Genomic DNA, 22,486 nt, shown 5'->3' with positions numbered 1-22,486 from the left:
CAACTGCCTACGGTCCAGCACAAAAGCTGGAAAGCGCACTAGCAGATGGTGGGGACCAGGTTGATTACAACTGGTCTAACACAAAGGGCAGCACTGTTCATTAGAATATACAGAAGAAGGGAACATGAAGGGCAAAAGAACTTACATTTCCTTAGCAACCCCCACCTCAGTTGCTCTGTGTATGCATAAAGAAAGCAGAAATATTGTACTGGATAATACGATTAAAGTATTTCAGAAAATCCTGCACAGCAACGCTTTTGCAATTGAGGATGCTTCTAAAGGCAGTACGACTCAATATTCCTGGAGGGGACTTCCGACGCCTTGTTGAGTCAATGCCATGTTGAGCTGCTGCACTATGCCAGGTAAAATGAGGTCCGACACAATATTAGGAGGTACCCCACAACTTTTGGCACCTCGGTGCATATTCCATTCAACACCTCCGCTATATAGTGAGTGGTTATCCTTACTCATTGCTCCAAGACATTTTTTGAAAGACTGCAACATTTGATTTAATGAACACTACTCGAATATGAAATAGTGACTAAAGTAGTAAGAACAATATTTAATTACAGTTGTAAACTTACTTATGTTTGATCTCTGTGTCATTTTCCATATCAGCTGAAAGCTGCTGTATAAGAGACAACAAAACATGTTGCTGTAGAGGACATGGTGTCTGACTAAAGATTTGTTGGGGATTGACACGTTCACAAACAAAAACTACTAGACTCAAATCAGACGCCGAAAGTGCCTGAAAAGAAAAGAACCACATAAACATAACAATAATTATAAGGTAATTCCCACTTAATTGTGTATGTAAACAAAAATTCACTTTTATTATTACACTATGTTAAGTGTCTCACAATAAATTGAAATACATTCTCAGTAGTTAAGCTATACATAAAATGTATGTCTTACAAGGGGAGGCGACAACATTCGGATGACAGATTTACTTCAGGCTTTGTACACTTTAAGTAATCCATTAGGACAATATAATGTGCAAGTAGTAAGATGTACTTGCAAGAAAAGCTTTACACATTGACTATGTACCACTGTGTTGTGACTCGGAGCAAAAGCTGTCAGTGGTTATCCTTCAAGCCCCATAATCGGAGCATTGCTGGATCCGGGCCTGCTCCGTTTTTCTGTAACACCTTCTGTTCCCCCCCCCCCCCCCCCCCAACCCAACATGTTATTTCACACATAACATTTGAAAGGTATAATAATAATAAAGGACATTTATTTGCACAAACTTTGCAGATACCACGTGGCATGTTCTTTTGCCAGTCTCATTACTAGTATTTTTGTCTCCAACAGAATGTGTCCAACTTTTGCCTTCTTTTCAGTCTGCTCATTATCCTTATCATCAGAAAAATCTTTAGCTTCATGGAATAAACTTTTACCTAATTTGTTGGAATGAATAAGGTGCTCATTAGTAATAAATATCTTTGGCCCTAACATTTTGACGATAGGCTGATAAAAGTTTTTCCCAATCGCCACTGCATCTGCAGAAATCTTCAGCGATAAGTCTCTGTCAATAAGGTCTGCTTTTTGAAGAAGACTATCACAGTGCACAAATGCATCTTTTAACTGACATTTGCCACCGCATTAAGTTATATGCTGAATCTTCATGACTTTCACCATCCTCAGTAGTCGAAGAACCAGGAGTCACCTCCATTTTTGAAGTAACAATGTAAATTTAGTGATGTTTAAAAAATTCACACATACACTATTTGTTCTTGCCATGTTAGCAAGGTGTCACCACTACGAAAGTTGAAGAATGGGAGGGTCTCTGTCTGCAGGTCCAGGTGCAATGCCGTTCGGGATACCTTACCCAATTGTAGGTATAAGAGATTTTGAAAACCACAACAGCTATAAGTTTTCAGGAAAACTTTATGCATCTGGTCATTTACTTGTTGATTATTGTAAACAGAATATTTGTTACAATAATTAAAATTAGTAAACAGCCAAATACCTTTGGAAATTGAATAAAAGTTCAAGCAAATACCTGTGTTTCATTCTAACGTCATATATATGAATAAGATGACCATTGTTGGAGGGTGGTAGGAAGGGAGGGAAGAAGGAAGGAAGGAAGGAAGGAAGGAGGAGGAGGAGGGGAAAAGATAAGCAGGACTCGAACCAGCAATCCACGGATTGCAGAACTCAAATGCTAACCACTCGACCACTGCCATCTTCTACTCACAATTGCTATGTATAGGTACATATTCAATGCGTAAAATTTCCCGAAAGTGCCTAAGTAGTACGCCTTATTACTTGCATGTTATGTTGTCCTAATAGGCTACTAAAAGTGTGTATAGTTTGAAGTAAATCTACGATCCAAACATCATAGCCATCCCTCGTTAGTCAAAGTGAAACGTTCCCAAAACCCAGTCACTAGTGTTGTAACCAAACTAACAACAAAGGGACAACTGAAGGAGTTAAACAACAGCACACAGTTACAACAATGACAGAGTGAGAAGTTACAAAATGCAGCCATCACAAATTTTTCAATACATCCTTCATCTATAGGCAACAGACTTCACAAGTACTGAGAGAAAAATGTCAGAGTAAGATTAATCAGTGGTGTAATATATACTTTATAAAATCATCTTAATAGTCAGGCTTAACGCAGGTGGTAACATGTTTACGTAAACACCACTCACAAACTAGGCCTTAGACCTGTACTGAATGCTGCCTACAAAGTAGTATAAGGAGTGATCTAGTGTCCCATGGGACATGTGATCAGCCTTACTCTGCTGAGTTGACCCCATTCCATACCTCTCTCCTCAGGAAAAATATCTAAGGAGAGGATTGGCACTCAAACCCAGATTCTTCAGTACCAAAGGTAGCGACAGCAACTATTATGCTATAGAGGCAGTGGCAATATGTCTGCATAGCAAATGAAATGCATTTAGCATAAACTAATGTTTAGTTTGTGACTGATATGGTTATGACAAAAAGTTAATTTTCATTACACAATCACCGGCATTCAATCACATACAGGGTGCATATGTGGACAAGGAAAAAAAAATTCCCCGGATTTCCCGGTTAAAAATTCACTTTCTCCCGGATGAAAACACACTTTTCGTGTTATTATGTGACAGTATATTTTCCCTCAGAACTGTAAAAAATATCAATCCTTTGAATGGTTATGTTTTTATACAAAGCGTCGAATTTCCAGGCACTTTAGAAAACGTAACTCAGGGAAGAAAACCCTTTTTGGAAAGATTTCGCTGTATATTTTCGTATTACGAAAGTATAAATTCGAATTCCACCGAACGCCACATGTTACTTTCCGAACCATGTAATCAAGATTGCGATGCGCTTTTGTAAGCCACTCATAGCTCATGTCACGTGATCCAGCCAGCCCATGACAGCAGATATTCAGACCGCAGGACACGCGATGTAGTCAGCTAATAGCAACATCATTGTTAAGTAGCGCTTATACACAAACAGGAAAAGTTAATGTTTTAAATTAATATACATAGTGTTGCTACAAGAAAAGCAAAGCTTTCACATATAATGTTGATATTTTTTGCACGTGTTACACTAAAAGGTATATCAAACAAACGTACCAGTAAAAATTTTAGACGAGTCCAGTGACTTGTCCTCAGAGTTTTCCACAAATAAATTAGCTACCGCAGAGGAGAGAGAGCTTCCGTAGCACTACATCAATTTACTCGTAACGACGACGTGAATGTCTGATCTTTTGGGCTGGAAATACTTCTAAATGGCACGTCATCAAACGCTCTGTGATTCAAGAAATGCATTGTACATTCTCACACTAGTACAATTTGCGAAAAAGGAAATTTACTTTGAAAGTAACGCTTTTCAAACCAACATTCACAATATTTTCCCGCGACCTGTTAGAAATAGGTTCATTTCAGTAGTCGTCAGAGAGCGCCAGATAACTGGTGCCACTGCGCTTTGGCAGCTGCTATGACGCAGGAAGCCTGTATGTTCGTACGCGTAAAACATTAAAAGATCTTACATTACGCCATAAAAGAAAAGAGACGTCAGAGGATACTCCAAGAGCATCGGAATTTCGTGAGCCATACTAAAATGGGACATTTAAAGTGCATACTTAAAGAGCACATTCGTATATCTAGATTCCCAATGAAGTAGGCCTCAACCGGATATTAAGCTTTTCAGTATGGGTTTCGGGATGTAAATTTTCTTTGAGTACCAGTACTGTATTAATTCATTTTTGATTCTTTATTGTGACATAATGCCATACGTGCTAGAAGATGAAAATGTGCACCTGAAATGCAGCAAACAGTTGAAATTTGCCAATAGTGAGAAACCAAACATTTCATTTCAAATACATTGACTGCCTCAGCGTAAAAAGTTAATAAAAGCCAAATTTCTGTAGCAAACCGACAAAACTAACTTCATTGTTCTTCAAGGCGATTAATGCACGACTGCCAGAAAAGTGGAAATAAAATAAAATCTGAAACTAATAACGTGTATTAGCCTTCTGTGATTACGTGAGCGTATTTTAATTCACTTGATAGCTCCTGGCCACAGAAATCAATTTTGTTTTCATTTGACGTGAGAGCAGTAAATGAAGAGGAAACAGCAGAATCACCAAATGTAAACACTGGTCACATGGAAACTACACACTTGCCCAATAAAACTCAGACTGCTCTACGCATCAGCCTCAGATCTACGATATTTCCGAACTGGGGCAATACTAAGATAGTAGCCCCCCCCCCCCTTCCCCCCACAAGTGTTTGAGATACAACGTCAAAAATTTAAATGTGTTCATTTTTTAGCGCACATCTTTGTGAAGAGTCTGATACATAAAACATATATGTTCGAGGAAATGTAAGACATGTTATTTGGTCTTAAGTGTGCCAGAGTGGAGTGCCACCCCTCTTCATACAGCATTCTTCTATCGCACGTCATTGTATTTCGCTCCGTGGAATTGAAACGTGTATATTTTGTACTGGATGCCATCAAACTATATTCAGAACAGGGGAAATTAAAATGTCCTGTGGTGCCTCTCCTGCTCCCAGTCGCCCAGTTTGACATCATTCCCCTCTTTTTTTTTTTTTTTTAAAAAAAAAACCTTGCAATTAATACTGGATGGGATTATTTGTAACCGGGAGAACAAGAACTCTTCAGAAAATTTGCACTCTTTATTGCCTTTCTGTTTTGGGTGACAAAGTTAAATATAGGATACATAAAACCAGCAAAGACAATGGACAAGCAAGACAGTACACATTCTTTCAATCCTTAGCTCCTAGCATTGTTTTCTCTCTAATCTTGCTACAGCTTTACATGGCGTGCTTTCCTTTTTGTGAAAGACTCTGTTACCTCATCAAAGTTCGTCAAATGTTTTGCTACATGAAAAATCGAAACATCATTGTCTAATACTGCGTAAGGTGTTAATACAAATAGTACCAAAGACTGGTGTGGTTTCTCAGTCTGATTACGTCTATTTTGTCACTGTCTGCTGGATAAAACAAAATAGGCTTTTCTAACACTGCAGAAATTGTAATACACACAAAATAAACGAGACTGTTTTGGCGCATATGGTCATTTTTATAACACAACAGAATATAATTTACCAAGAGCAACATACAATGCCTATTAGGCCTACTACAAGCAAATAGCTTAATGTTAGGAAATAGTTTCACATTTCATTCATACGCTCCAGTTTCTCGAGCATGAGATCGAAAAGTAGTAGTACAAGATTTTTATATAAATTTGGAATCGTCACGTTCTTCCCTAATTGGTGTGATGTCCCCGTTTCTTCTTCTTCCTCATTCTAACAAACAATCTTGTCATGACTAATTCTGGAACTATTCCTGCCTTTGTCACAATTTATTCGCCGCCTAACTTCACTAACTCTGCCAGAATCACCAGTTTAGTTATCCCTGATTATTCTCCGGTTAGGTGTTGTTATGTTCGTACAAACCGCTTTCCGTGCTACTTCCAGAATAGAAGTTAAGCGGCTGCTAGACGGGGACTGTACAACTGGCCCTTACTAGCGTAGCGGTCTGCCCAAAACTTTTCTGACAAAATTTCATTTTCTTGGATACACTGAGAAGATAATAAGTAATCTATCTTGCCCGTTATTCCTGTCAGTCATTTATTTCCATTCTGGTAGTATGAAACAATGGATAACAAGGCTGATCATTTGCAAATACAGTCAACCACATAATCATACAGCGATTCAGCTTTACTCTGATCAGCTCGTATAACCCCGTCCCCTTTTGCCTGCAGGAAAGTTTATTTCTAGTTGCGACGGGGATTCCCCTGACAGACATCACGTACACTATGCACGCATTCAAAAATTAACTCTTGATTCATTCAGAAATCAATTTACAGAGTGTGTTCAAAAACCAACAGGGATGGGTTTCAAAATTATGAGTAATCGATAGACCAACGTGCGCTGGTTGCTAGGAGCTTTGTGAAACAAGGTTTTTTTTCCCACTCAAGAATATGAATATGTCCTGCCAATGAAACGCAACCTTTGGCTCGCCTTCCCCACAATATTATCTATGTGGTCTTTCCAACTGAAGTTGTTTGTAATTTTAACACTCAGGTACTTAGTTGAATTGACAGCCTTGAGAATTGTACTATTTATCGAGTAATCGAATTCCAACGGATTTCTTTTGGAACTCATGTGGATCACCTCACACTTTTCGTTATTTAGTGTCAACTGCCACCTGCCACACCATACAGTAATCTTTTCTGAATCACTTTGCAACTGATACTGGTCTTCGGATGACCTTACTAGACGGTAAAATTTACTGTGGTAGTATATTATAAGAAATGTCTCATATGACCATTGATACCCAAAATGTAAAAACGAACTCGGCTGGGCAGGTATTAGAGTAGGACTGGGTCCCAGTGAGAAAAGGATGCATCTAAGCAGAAGTCAAGTACATCAAAATTTGAAGCATTTTGTATCTTTTACATCTCTGATCTTGCTGTGTTCATTACCTGAAAATTACTATAGTTTGCTTTCATCTTTATTTGTTTTATTTTTCTGCTTCTTTTCTTTGCGATTTTTTTTTTTCTGTTGTACCTCTTGTACTAAATAAAAGCTAATTTAGGCAGGACTGCAATTTATGTAATCTGTTGACTGAAAGGGGTACTCAGTACAAGGAGGAGATTGAGTCAATAAATAAATCATGGATATGATGGAGCACCTAGCAAAATATTAAAGTATTGTGCTGCACATGTTAGCCCTGTACTTAACCATATTTGTAGTTTTTCCTTTAGGAATGGACAGTTTCCTGAACGATTAAAGCACTCAGTAGTAAAGCCGCTTTATAAAAAGGGAGATAGGGATAATTTAGACAGTTTAAGAACTATTTCTATGCCATCAGTGTTTGGTAAAGTTATTGTAAAGGCTGTGTATGTAAGGATAATTGATAATTTCATATCACATAATTTGCTATCAAATATACAGTTTGGCTTTAGAAGCCATTTAACAACTGAAAATGCTATATTCTCTTTTCTCTATTATGTACTGGCTGGGTTAAACAAAAGGTTTCGAATGCTAGGCATATTTTTTGATTTAACTTAAGTGTTTGATTGTGTTGATCACAAAATATTGCTGCAGGAGTTGGACCATTGCGGAATACAGGGAGTAGCTCACAATTGGTTCGCCTCTTACTTTAAAAAACAGACAGCAAAAGGTGATTATTCGCAGGATTGAGAATGGCTGTGATGTGGAGTCTGAGTGGGGTATGGTGAAGTGACGGGTGCCCCAGAGATTAGTGTTAAGGCCACTCCTGTCCCTTGTTTATATGTACTCTAGTATTACAGGCAACTCTAAAATATTTTTGTTTGCTGATGACACTAGCTTGACAGTAAAAGATGTTGTGTGCAATATTGGCTCAGTCTCAAACAGTGCAGTTCACGACATAACTTCATCACTTGTAGAAAATATACTAACACTAAATCACAGTAAGACTCAGTTTTTAAATTTCTAACACATAATTTAATAAAACCCAACATCTAAATTTCACAGAAATTGCATTTGATTACTGAAACTGAACTGTTCAAATTTCTAGGTGTTCAGATAGATAGTAAACTGTCGTGGAAAGCCCACATTCAGGATCTTGTTCAAAGACTTAATGCTGCCATTTTTACTATCCAAATGGTATCTGAAGAAAGTCATCATTTGACATGATAATTAGTCTACTTTGCTGATTTTAATTCGCTTATATCATATGGCATTATATTTTGGGGTAACTCTTCCCATTCTAATTGGCTCAGAAATGGGCAGTTCAGACAATAATTGGTGTAAGTTCGCGAATTACTTTTATGTTGTAATTTCATATACTGTCATATTCCATGACCTTGGGAGATTTGCTCCTCCATTTGGTCCTATGGAACTTGATGTGTAAATCAATAATATAAAAGTTTTTAATGTCAGAAGGACCATAGTACTTATTATTTTTTACTTTTCTATGCCTGTCGCTGATTCAATGTAACACTACTTTTTCTTATGTTTAGTTTAGTTTTTGGCAACTTCAAACTATCCTCTGCATTTCAAGACTTACAAAACAGATAACACACATGAAGTTCTTTTGTGATCACATTCTAATTTAGCTTGATACAACTGTTAAAATGTTTGTGATAGATACCTGTTGGAAGGCAGGATTTATTTGTCCTTGAGCAATTAATTGCATCAGCTGAGCCTTCTGCACCTGACTATCTAGTAAGTGTGGAGCAGGAGTAACAGCTCTTGAACGAACAGCATTTAATACTCTGTCCTCAATAACAGACTGCTGGGCATGAAATTCTTTTGTTATGTTTTCTTTCACAACTATGCTAACAGCCTTTGTCAGGTTATCCTGGAAACTGAGAGAGATTTAATTAACAAAGATGCATTGATCATAATTGGTTTATTATTGCTAAGGGAAATGTGTAATCCGAGCCAAAATATATTGCTTAAATTGAACCAGAAATGTGTATACTGGCACTTCATTTTACAGCTAACATTTTCATACACATAAATAATCAGTTTTAAATTGGAGATGATGTTCTGGCTCACTGATCAGCTGCTAGGCAGTGAGCAACTGAGTTACATGTACTGTGCAGACTTACCAGTTTAACTGAAGTAATTAGGACCTTCCAAGACTACTGGGTAACTGTCGATCTCACAGACAAAGGACTCCATACAAATACACTATATGTTGTGTCTGACTATGATTTATACAATTTTGAGGTTGACACAGAAAGTACTACAGAATAAAATTTACAATTAAAAGTACAAATGCCAGTTAAGATAAAATATATTTATTCCTTGTGTGTGTGTGTGTGTGTGTGTGTGTGTGTGTGTGATGATTATTACAGTCATTTTAAAATGTGTGAGGAGAAAAACGTGTGCTACCACCCACATTGTGCGTCAGAACACAATGTAACACTGCTGGTGAACAATTAGATAATAAATAATTCCAGTTCAAAGGCTCACAACAGGGCCTTACTGTAGATAGAGCTAGTCTGTTTAGAACTGTTATAAACTCTAAATTAAACAACTGGTAATGAAAACTGCATCAGTTTATAAAAATGTTTAGCCACAAACTATGTAGAGTGCACTTCAAACATCATAGATTACTGTAGCGATAAAAATATTAAAAGTGTAGGAAAAGAGAGATTGCTACTTACCGTAAAGAAGACATATCAAGTTGCAGACAGGTCTGCACAATTAAAAGACACTCACATATAGTTTTCAGACACACACACACACACACACACACACACACACACATACACATATACACACACACAAAAAGCAAGCACACCTCGCACACATGCACGACTGCTAACTCCAGCATCTCTGGCCAGAATGCCTATATGTGAATGTCTTAATTGTGCCTGTCTGCAACTTCGTGTGTCTTCTTTATAGTAAGCAGCAATCTGTCTTTTCCTACATTGTTGATATTCCAATCTGAGGTTTCCATTGTTTGAGATAAAAATACTATGTAGGAGGAGGAAGGCATTACATATCAATCAAAAATTCAATTGGTTCCTACAAACAAAGGTAGGATTCTATAACAAACTAGTATCAAATTATAAATAAAGTAACTGAAAATCCAGGAAAATATATACTTGCTTATCAAAAATTGTAATTTAGGCAAGAAAATCAAATTTATGAGGAACATAAGAAGGAGCAAGACTGGTGTATTTACATCAGGGCCTAGGATATTGTCCTTAGTCTTAATAATGAAACTGATGATAAACAGGATAATGCAAACATCTATACAAATCACTTCGTGGGTACCACTGTGCAGATAGAAAGTAGGTCATCTTTTGGTGAGACAAAGGATATCTTGAAGCATTAAGTTCTCATTGCTTGTGACAAAATTACAGCTGCCAGCAGCCAGAACTCTGGGGAACCACGATTTCATTTAAAATACACATTCATGTCCATCTAAAAATATATAATATAATAGAGGGAAACATTCCACACAGGAAAAATATATTTAAAAACGAAGATGTGACTTACCATACGAAAGCGCTGGCAGGTCAATAGAAACACAAACAAACACATACATATACACAAAATTCTAGCTTTCGCAACCAATGGTTGCTTCATCAGGAAAGAGGGAAGGAGAGGGAAAGACGAAAGGATGTGGGTTTTAAGAGAGAGGGTAAGGAGTCATTCCAATCCCGGGAGCGGAAAGCTTAGAAGGGCAGAGATGTCAGTCGAGGCGTAAGTACAGAGGCAAAGATGTTGTTGAAAGACAGGTGCAAGGTAAAGCAAGCGTCAACTTGAAAGGCGGTTTGAAGACCACAGTGTGTGGTCCTACTATAGGTGCTATGTACTTGCAGTGTGACAAACCTAGCCAGTTATAGAGGACCCACCAGTTTAACATGGAGTGTTAACAATGGTGTTAACGTGACATTTTGCACATGAAAAATTCTTGCCATTGGTGAAACATGCAACAAGTTGCGGAAGAAACATGCCATAAAACTGGCTGAGGACTGAATCTCGAACCTTTGGTTTGGTAGTCCGACATTTAGTCATTGAGCCATCAATAAAGAGTAAGCTACTGAAAAGCTGCTCTAGTGTAGCAAGTAGAACATATGAAAGACAAAAAGTGTGTTGCTCTCATCCTGGAGTCTGAGTGACCTGCCTTTCCTTTTGAACCTTTCCCAACCTATCCCCCTCCTCTTCATACAGGGAGGAAGCCATACTTCTGAAAGCTAAGAGAGTGTGTCTCCTTTTATTTCTGTGTATCGGCAGTACTATTTCACCTCCTGGAGGTTAAGTGCTGGTCATTCAGTAAGTAAATATGTTGTTACTAATCTTGTCTGCCTTAAGCAAGTCACAGAGAAAGGCTTGCTTTGTGACAGCTGTAACAAGTGAATATGTTCAGAAGCCTACAATTGCACACAAACCTCTCCAGCTTATTACTTACACATTTCAATAAAATTCCCTGCACAATAGTAAAATAAACCGACAAAACTGCGACATGAGAAAAAACAACCTCATGAAAATACAATGAAATACATATGAACACTTTAGATAGACAAATGCCTTTTTTTTTCTCTCAGTCAACTAAAGACTATTACCTGGAAAGCTCCTTTTGAATTTGTGATTGCACTTCCTGCTGTATAACAACTGGAATGTTTTCAGTATTTGTACGCAAGGTCTCCGCAGTGGCTTGCATCTGAGACAAGACATCTCTGCCTTTCTCCTGCTGTCTCCGTTGTTTATCAAAGTGGCTTTCAAAGCTCTGAACATCTGAAAACATTTGTTGCCACAGTCACATGAAATGTAAAAATGTATGAAATGTAGTGGAGCACAACTACCATAAAAGTAAAATGTAAATTACAAACATGAAACAAATACTTACGTTCTTTCAAACCCTTTGTGAAAACCTCATTGAGCTGTTGAAACATATTTTGACAAGCTTTTTCAAATGCTGGCAATGCAGTGCTTCCAAACATTTCCTTGTAAGTGTTCCTTACCACAGGCTGCAATGCTCCCACAAGAGTACTGCTGAGAACCTCCATAACTGACTGAAAAAAAAGTAATTATAGTAATGTATTGCAGAGCATGGTAACAACAAAAATATATTGCACAGAGAATTTCTTTTTACCTTGCTCTGAACCAGTTTAGATATGTTTTCTTTTAAAAGATGGTCCGTAGCTGACAGTTTCTGAGCCATTTCTGTATGGAGTTGATTTTTTATGGGATCAATTGCTTCAAGTATTGCTGTAAGTGATAAAAACAAAGTCATGTAAAAAGATATCTATGTGGAGAAACATGTGAACAGAGCTGTAACTGTTTCATTGTTGAGTCACTAAGGCAGCTTTCTTGTTTTGATTTTTATTTGCAATAGCTGCTGTGATCAATCTGTGTGTTGCAGTTAACTAGACCATAGGTCTACAATCCTTAAACATTTTGCTATCGCTACTTATGTGCAGTGAGTAATTCAGATATATTTACAGATTTCCATTCTTGTTGTAGCAGTACACAGTCAGCATATGGTTCAGTAAAAAAAAAAAAAAAAAAAAAAAAAAAAAAAAAAAAAAAAAAAAAAAAAAAAAAAAAAAAAAAATTCTGTTACAGTATGATCTTTCAGACACAACCCGTACAGTATTTCAACGTGCTCTTTTATAGATGCGCATGTGAAAAAATAGTTTGATTGCAATGGAGTTAACTGTTTAATCCAAAAGTTCTGCATTTTGCCAACCCCCAAGAAATTTTTGATAGCCGTTTCTGGACAGATTGCTCCAAACACTCTTTAGTGATAAGACACACGGATCAAGGGGCTGAAGAAGTACTACTAATACCATTATCATTCTTTTTTAATCATTAATAGTTTCTTTTTGTTCTTTCACATTTCTTTAAAACACTTTTGAAAAACAATTCTGTCATTAACATTCTGTGAAAACCATTAGTTGTGTTGTCAACACCATGCTACTATGATTATGATTCATCTGTTAACATTACACGTCATTTCCCGTTTCCTGCTAAGTATAATGACGTATATACAATCAACATACATTCCGTAAGTAGGTATGTGACTTCGGCATCGCCCTGTGTTTCTGCTGAAGACGTAGGTATCAGAATTTTCTAATGTATTTCTGCACTCCAAGAAAATCAGATTAAACAAAAAACAGACCCCCCCCCCCCTCTCTCTCTCTCTCTCTCTCTCTCTCACACACACACACACACACACACACACACACACACACACACACAAGAAACTGGAACAAATCACAATTTTGGATTTTTTATTAAATAGGAACTACCAATGTTTTCATTGAAATGTCCAACTTACATAAGCAATTAATAAAGTAGCTTATTCATGTTGTATAAACAGTACGTTACCATTAACATTTTCCCGAAATTTACACCATTTTTAAAGTACCCTTATTAGTGTAAAAGAGGATTTTCAGTATTTTTCGAAATGTGATAACAGAAGGAGTGCCGCAATATACTCAGCATATCTTGAGACAAATGATTGCTAGTTCTCCACCCATCTCTACCAATTTTTTTTACTCACTGAAGAGCTTAAATTTGGTTCTCAGAATGAGCAAGGGTAAAACGTGTACCACAGTATTTTTTAAACCATAGACTTTTCAACACGACAAAAAAGAACACTTACTTAATCAGTTTTTACACTGAAATTGACTGTTTACCTGGCAAAATATTTTCTTTTATTTCAATGCACACAATATCTTCTAACTTTGCAGAAACTAGATTTCCGACAGTCTGTGATATTGCAGACATGAGTGCATCTTGTCTCTTCTTATCATGTTCATCTCTAGTAGTTAACATTTCCTCTAACAATGGTGCAATTTGGTCATCATGATTTTTTAAGGTTTTTTCAATTTGTGAAGAAATTACTGCTGTCATATATGGCTCCAATTGGGACGCAAACCTTTCAGGCATTGCTTCTTGCCGAACAATTTGAATTTCACTTTTCAGCTCCTGGAAAAAACAAAACTAAGCTAGAAATACTTACAGTCAAGGTGATGCAAGACTTACACATTCATTTCATATGTTTGTTAGAGTACTAAACACTTAAACAAATTAATTTATTTTAAAAGAAAAATTAAGCCTACCAAAACCAATCCAGTTTCCATAATGTGCATTACCAGGTTGGGAGGTGGGGGTACTTTATGCCCACATGGGAAAAAATATACATAACAATATATATTTTAAAGAGGTACAGATGCGTAAGTAGGGTTCAGAACCTGAAAACATCTTTCAGCGCACTCTTAGCAATATCAACGCCATCTTTCAGCACACTCTTAGCAATATCAACGCATTTTCCATGACACATACCACCGACTTTACGACCAACACAGAAAAATTTCAAAAATGCAAATTTCTTTTTTGTTGTTGACTTCTACTCTCAACATGCTTTTTAAACTGATATTGAGGTGTAAATAAATCCCTGGACCTGGAAATATTGATTGGCATATTCATTGGGGAACGTGAATCTGCTACTTAAGCTTAACCCAAAAATTTAAATCTAACTGAAAAATTTAATATACAGAATCTGGTACAAGAATTCATTAAAAAGAATATATTTTTTCAGAATTTTAATATATATGAAGTAACTGACTAGATTACAATAGTTTTGAAAGGCGAGCGTAATGTACTGCCCCCAGTACTGCGAGGGTTAAATGCTGCCAAAACCAGAATATTCACATATATTTTATAGGCGTAATGAAATAATATTACAATTACCCAACTAACCTGTAAAATATCCACTCCAATATGATCATATTATTTAAGATGGAAACTAAAAATATCAATTTAAGCATTACCGTATCTACTCGAATCTGAGCCACGCCTGAAAAATGAGACTCGAAATCAAGGGGGGGAGGGGGGGAGGGGGGGAGGGGGGGGGGAGGGGGGGGGGATGATTTCCCGAATCTAAGCCGCGCCTGAAATTTGAGACTCGAAATTCAAGGGGAGAGAAAAGTTTTAGGCCATACCTCCAAATCGAAACAAAGTTGGTCCATTGTAATATGAGACACAATTTAGGTTGAATGAATGACGATACAGCTATAGTAATTTGGTTTGAGTCGTAAGCTTAGCAGTTAAGCTTTACCACGTAGCCATTGCTATGCGTCAGGTGCTCCGTCTGTATTTATACGGGTTCCATTCCTTTTTCACGTGCTTCGTCTTGTTTGGATTGATTGCTTATTTTTCTTTGATCTGATAAGTGCCGTTCTCTTTGTTATAGGTGTTTACGTCACTCTAAGCCAAAAATGCATTACTGTACTGTGTCGTGCATTGTTTGCCGCATTCTGATAATGACTGTTTACGGCCTGTCGCCGCTCGCGGCATGGCTCGCTTTTGTGCGCGCTATCGCCGCTTACAACAAAAAAAAGAGAGGAATCGTCTCATTAGCAAAACAATGGCAAGAGACTGGTATTTGTTGTTACTTACATTGCTGCTTTCTTTGATAATGATCAACAAGAACCAAATAATAGACTGCGTATGATAGAAGATATTCTGAACGAGAGTTTAGCAAAAAATTTTCTCTGTTTGGAAATCTTTGCAGATGCCTCTTTAGTACATTACATTCTGCACAGAAATTAGAGTTATCTTAGATTTAAAAGTCTACTCAATTGCCGTGCTTCATTTCTGATGGTATCACTATTAGGCATAAGAATAATATGAATCTAAACATGACATGATATGTATACTCTTCCGAGCTTGCTGTTGTCTCACTCTAGTTTCGTAGTTTATTAGGCAGACAGGACTTAAATGAGATAGCAGCAAACACGAAGCAATACATGGCAAAATGTTTATATTCGTATTACTCTTATGGTGAAGAGAATACTGCATGTGATTCACAATTCATAACAGTTCCTATTAGCAACCATCTCTTCTCACAGGTAGGAAAAAATTCAGAATGTAGAGTTGGCCATATTGACAAACATCCCAAACAGTCTTACCAGTCGGATTTTCGTAGTACATTGAAATGGTGCTACATTCGAAGATGAACAATACGGAATTTGCATTTACTTCGTTGGATAATGTATGAATATGTAGTGGTCGAAACTCTGGGCGGACAAAAAAGCTCGTCTTCCACCTTTTTTTAAAAATTTATTTACTGACGCAGAGGTTTTGGCGCCAGTATTTATATTTGTGCCGGCAAAGCATGCCTGCGTAGCGCTACATATATTCGACGGCAGAAGTTAGTTGTGGTGGCACCTACCAACATCTTTCAGAACTTCCGCTTGCTTTGCACTCGATTCTAAGCCGCAGGCATTTTTTTGGATTACAAAAACTGGAAAAAAAGTGCGGCTTAGATTCGAGTAAATACGGTAGTATTAGTTCCACAGAAATTAAGGTAAAGAGATTAAAATTGGAAATTACAATATTTTACATAAATACCTCCTGTGTTACATTACAATATCAAAGTTATTTTAATCTCAATGTATATTATCCCTGATTGAGCTTTTTTCATGTTATGGACCAACAGCCCTCCAGCTCCAAAATTGCACTAAAGGAGAAATCTGATGGGTTGGTGATATTAACAAAACAGAAATAAACAACGCAAACTTTGTGATACAATGTTAATAAATGATCTGGCACACACACACACACACACACACACACACACACACACACACACACACAGAGAGAGAGAGAGAGAGAGAGAGAGAGAGAGAGAGAGAGAGAGAGAGAGAGAGAGGGGGGGGGGGGGGATAAATTCACCTTTATCTGCATCTGCTGCTCATGCAGCACACTTGTAAGTGTATTTATTTGTTCTGACAAAGCAGTTACTGATGCTTCTAGCCTCTGATTGGCTTTCAGCAACTGCTGATTTTTTATGTCTATTTCCAAATTTCCCATCAACTTCTCAGGTTGCATTCCTGCAGAGTTCCTGTAAAATATGAAAAATAAGAATTAGAAGCCTATAGCAAAGAACACACTTTATTCAGTTCTTTGTTACTAATATTGAACAAAAGAGCACATGCACAACAGTCAATGTACATTCCTCTAACAAAGAAATTTTGAAACTGCAGTATTTTTAACATACACTAAATATCTGATATCACTTTAATTTTAAGAGGTTTGTAAATAACTTTATATTTAATGCTGATTCCCATTTCACTCATCAATGGGCCTACACACTTAGACTATACCCTTCACCTGCAAATCCCTTGCACATGAGAGCAAGCAAGAACTGCCCCAGAATTTCTCGGACTAATCTCATGAACCAAACGAAAAGTACATTGTTTTTGTTCACATAAAATTCATTTGTGATCAACATTCAAATGTATTGCAGACATACTATACTAATTTATTACTTCTACTATAATTGGGATCATCATTAACGATAATTCGTGGATATCAGCCTTATTTTCAACATACACAAATTGCTCTTTATTTTACTCTTTCCCATACAGAAACCATCTATAACGGGAAGATTTAGTACCTGTTTTTCACATTTCTGCTCAACAGATTAAAATTTGTTTAGTTAACAAGTTACATTATTTTTTTGTTTGTTGATACCCCAAAACATTCCCCTTTGAAATTATCAGTTGGATAAGTCATCAATTTATGCAACACTAAAAATAGGCCTCTTTAAAAATCTCTCTCTCATTGCCAGCTATCATAAATAAAGATTATGAGATTCCAGACACACATTCTAAAGTTAATGGAGTCAAAAAGTATTGACTTTACATTTACTGAAAAAAATCATTGCTAGTCTTCTTGTCAGATAGCATATAGCAAATAATACCTCTTACTGTTACTTTCTTCAGAAGCCACTGACTTTCTCATTTCTGCAGCTAGCATCATGGGGATCTCAGGCCACCCATCACCTTCAGTAATGTTAACTTTCAAACTGTCTTTCTGCAGCACATCAAACTGGAGTTTATCTTTTGGTGCAGGTAATGCTTTTGTATCAATACTGTGGGAATAGAAACTTGTAAAAGTTATCTAAACAAACAAATCAATAAATCTGTCAAATATATTATATCAAAACACAAATGTCTGTGAAAACTGCAACATGAGGGGGGATAAATTAGAATGAACTTAATACTGGAAATAGGTGAATAAGAATACGCAAATGATTAGGATTACAACTGTGTAAGGTATGTAAAAGAGAATTCTGTAGCATTTCAAGCCCACACATGCTGTGATTGGAGCTTCTAACCACAGTGACATGGAGTCAAAGAAGATCTGACAATTTTCCCTGGAGAATCTACCTTCATGGAGCATGCATGCTAGACTACAAAGCTTTAAAAGTGGTGGCTGAAGGACCGTGAGAAACAAGATGCTGACCAACCACAATCCCACCATGTCTGATAGGCATGGGCCAATGTACTAACAAGGACAGCAGTGGCATGTGTCATTCTTTAAATGTAACTTGCACATTACTTACAACATGAGGCTGAATACTGTCCAACTGATATATCCAGAGAGAAGGCAGTACTTTAGGTTCTACAAACATCCGCCATTTACACTGTCCTCAACACGCAGTCAAATCACACTGAAACACCCTCACACCATTTTTATCACTTACTGCTATTCTATTATCTTCCAAACCTGACCACACTTTCCATAACGTTGTGATTTTCACCAATAATAGCATATTACACAAAAATGTCTAGAAGTCACAACAGTTGCTACTGGTAACATTTAGTTTATCACTGAAATGAAATATATAATGTGGCACAGATTTACAATGCATTTTTATGAAATAAATTTAAGTAGCTATCCCATAATCCCAAAATGCTATTTCCTTACACAGCTGTAAAGAGTGTCACAACATTCACATAATCACCATTTTAATGTTTGAAAAATTGCCACAACATTGGTAATTCAAAAAAATCAGTGTTATATGGAAATGAATAATATATTGCAATGAGTCTACAAAAAGCCTTTCCTAGACCTTACTGTTATCCCTCCAGGCTGTACCCTTTTCAGAAGCAAAGCAGAGCTGTCAAGTGACACATGCATAGCATATGTTTCTTATGTACTTCTCCATTAACAGATATGCTTAATGGGTTATAAAACACAAGGCAAGGCACAAACTACTCCACAATCCTATTTGTGCAAAAGTGAATCAAAAATTAACACAATTTCTTTATTATGTCAATGTAATAGCTTGGGAAGTAATTAAGATATGTATTGACAGTATGTTTCTACAAGTACAGTAACTCAAAATGCTTTTCATAAGTGCACCATTAATGGCACAACAGGCACCTAATTTGTAATCCACTTCTCTCCAAGTGTTTTGCAGCAGGTGTAACATCTGTGACAGGTGCATGAATGCGATAGTCCAGATCTGGTAGGTCACGAACTTGTGTCTGGTACACTTGATTCTTGATAAACCTTCTAAGGTGCCAAGCAATCGGTGGACTACCTATCCCAATCCAGCAATCTGTGAACTAATGGTCCATAAACTCCCTCACAATGTTAAGTAAGTGGGAACATCCTCAGTTGGTCACAGTCCACACTAATCCCGATAACGACTTTTTACCTGTATAACAGATTTTTATCTCGGCAAGAGAAAGAATATTGAACACCTGCTGTGGAGATCACATGGCTACTGATGTGCATTTATATGAACAAATCAGTCAAACACCTGCAGATAGTACCAACACAGAAAACATTTTGAGTTACCATACTTGTATAAGATGGGAATGCCTGGAAGTCTGACCACATTTAGTGTTCAAAGTTGTGTGTTACATGATAAACATTATAGTGATATGTATACTGAAGAGGCTCCTAAATGAAACCCAAGATCTGATAAGTCTGAGATCATCAACTTGTGACGTAATTCAACTTTCAGTTCACAATTTTATCGAGTTTTAACATTTAACAGGAAGGCTGTGGACTACTGCCTGTTTAATGTGTTAGGAGCAGTTCCAGTGCCTACTGAGAATGTAAGTTGTCATACCAATATTGCAAAACATTAGCCACTTTGCCCAGAGATGCATTTGCAGCTGCTACATTCCGCTAGTCTCATGCCAAATGTCTATCACCTTTGTATTTCGACCATTTGATGCGAAAAAATTAACAAGGCACTTGTCATCTGAGAAGCAAGAGTTCAGCTGAACTTCTATGAAAGTGTCATTTAAAAGTGAAGTTATACATGCTTCTTCAGTAAAGCAAGCTGACACCACACATGGGGTACTGCAGCGTAATAAATCTGACAGGCTCAAATTCTAAGATGACCTATTGCTAATGCTTCTCCTCTATCACAAACAACAATTTTCAATTTACAAGGCCCATTTCCTTGATTTTGTAAACCTCTCGCTACATTACCAATATTTGGACTTCTTTTGGTGTATTCACTTTCACATGTTCTTAACTTTACAGCCTTTGTCTGAGGCACTGGTTAAATTAATTAAAAACACAACAAAAACTATATTCTCGATAAAGCAGCACTCACTTTACAACTGGATTAAGGATATTTAGGCAGTCATCTGATTCAGCTTTTTCTTCATAGAAACTGTGGTTCAAACATTCAGGACTCTTCAACGATAATATCTCCTGCACCTCTCTACTAGGACTACTGCCTCCACTTGCAAATCCTTCTCTCTGTAACAATTAACATTCATGAATTGGTGTAGCCATTCTTTCAGCAAATAAGACGACAGAATTTAAACATAACACTCAAGAATAACAGCAAGCTATGAATGCTTTGTCAGCCCCCACCTGTGAAAGCAAGGCAACACCTTTGAATGTCATATGTAAAGAAAGTTATGATGTATACTAGTTTTGGTGATATGTATAATAAATGTCAATCAAAATTCCATCTTTATCATTAGATGATAGATCAATATGAATAAGGAGTTAAATGAATAGCTTGTACCATTCTGGAAGATTTAACAGCATTAAGTGTAAATTAGTTCCACAACTGGCTTAACTCTTCAAAGGTAAACAGAAGACAACAAATTACAAAGAGTCAGTTTTCACACCAGCACATTTGCCACACGAAGTATCAAATCCTTGAAGTCTTTGAGTTCAGTCATTAGGAGACCCACAGGCACTAAAGTTAAAAAAATAAATAAATTGAAATACGTACATATGAAGAAAGGTATTGAAAGTCACTCTGAAAGGCTGACAAGTGGAAGGGCCACATTGTCCTCCAAAGCGACAAATATTTTAACTGTTATGGAGATTACTTTTTAGGTAATAACTTTCTTTACATATGACATACTAATGCAACACATATTAATGATACTTAAGAGATTGCCGAACTGTAATGGCCCATTTCCCTAACTGGGAAGATAACATACATCTTTACTTAAAAATAAAAGTGGAAGTATCCACACCAAGTCATAGAAAAGGAATATGACACTGTACCATGTGTGTATACCAGACTAGATGCTTGCACTTTCAATTAAATTAAATATTACAAAATATCTCTGTCATATGACAATGCAAGTTCAAGCTTAATTTGCAATTTTATTTGGACTTACGATATTACTTAATAAAAGGACATGAAAAGTTATAGTACCTTTGGTGAGTCACTGCCAAGTGCCAAACCACCATTTACTGTACAGTCTAAAGCTATGTCCATACTTTGAATTACAGGAGATGCTGAAATTGGCACATCCAGAATTCTTGGAATGTGTGAAGAATCATTATGGCGAGAGACCTTGAAAATAAAAAAAAAGACAAATACAGAGATTATCATACAATGCATTGTTAAACTTTATAAAATAATTTTTTGTACACAAAAAGGAATCAATAACAAGGAATTATCAAACCTAAATACACAGAAATTTATTTTCAGTGTTCTTTTTAATGTCACTGAATTTTTATATTAAAGTTGCCTAAACTTAGAACTTCCCACCACCGACAACTGGCCGATAATGATAACCAGAATGCGCAGTTATTAATTATCTCTAATGCAGTTGTCTAGTGTCATCATTAGAAATGATCACAAAACATCAAAACAGCACAAGACACAACAAAAGTTGTGGACTTTATGGTAATATTATGCTATTATTCTGATGCAGTTCTATGTAATACCATAGCGCAATTAAAAAACTGAATAATCATAACTGACATTCACTGAAATATATTGATAATGTGTCACACATTCAAAGCAAAGCTTTACAGTACTGGTGTAAATCTGTATACTGAAGTCTGCATAAAGCAAACAAGAGAGTGAATTTATGGGCATGTCTCCAAGACATAAGAAAAGCTAATGTCTCACATTTGAGCCCAAGCAACACTTACCTTTCTGTTAAATCTTTCAGTCTTTTACTGTCATGAGGCTTCTCAGGTGTGAATATTTATTTTCCCCCATGTTACTACCAGTATTAATTCTACTTTGTTCTGCTTCATCTGCCTCTACTGCAATCCCCCCCCCCCCCCCTCGACACACACACACACACACACACACACACACACACACACACACACACACACACACACACACAAAAACCACCTTCAACACCAAACACAGGTGAACAAATGTTACAGGTAAAATATACAAGCAGATACACAAGAAGGAAACTGAAGTATCTATACAATGTGCATAGAACATTTAAATATAGCATGTCCTGTAGACAG

The 22,486-nt window shown here is 36.8% G+C and overlaps 1 protein-coding gene across 1 annotated transcript in view; it reads right to left on the bottom strand.

Annotated features, from left to right (window-relative positions):
• Positions 1–22,486, bottom strand: part of LOC126457247 (enhancer of mRNA-decapping protein 4) — a 164,908-nt gene that overhangs the window by 5,149 nt on the left and 137,273 nt on the right. The window contains exons 11-20 of the mRNA XM_050093399.1: positions 21,423–21,563; positions 20,352–20,500; positions 17,691–17,861; positions 16,661–16,829; positions 13,618–13,909; positions 12,069–12,184; positions 11,823–11,988; positions 11,539–11,710; positions 8,604–8,820; positions 585–748 (exon numbers count right to left, since the gene is read on the bottom strand). Of these exons, the coding sequence (XP_049949356.1) occupies positions 585–748; positions 8,604–8,820; positions 11,539–11,710; positions 11,823–11,988; positions 12,069–12,184; positions 13,618–13,909; positions 16,661–16,829; positions 17,691–17,861; positions 20,352–20,500; positions 21,423–21,563 (1,757 nt within the window). The remainder of the gene's footprint in view (positions 1–584; positions 749–8,603; positions 8,821–11,538; positions 11,711–11,822; positions 11,989–12,068; positions 12,185–13,617; positions 13,910–16,660; positions 16,830–17,690; positions 17,862–20,351; positions 20,501–21,422; positions 21,564–22,486) is intronic.

This window comes from Schistocerca serialis, chromosome 2, assembly GCF_023864345.2.
Source record: "Schistocerca serialis cubense isolate TAMUIC-IGC-003099 chromosome 2, iqSchSeri2.2, whole genome shotgun sequence".
Lineage (NCBI taxonomy): Eukaryota > Metazoa > Arthropoda > Insecta > Orthoptera > Acrididae > Schistocerca > Schistocerca serialis.
Note: the sequence above shows the minus strand (reverse complement) of the source record. Positions and strands in the feature narration are given on the sequence as shown.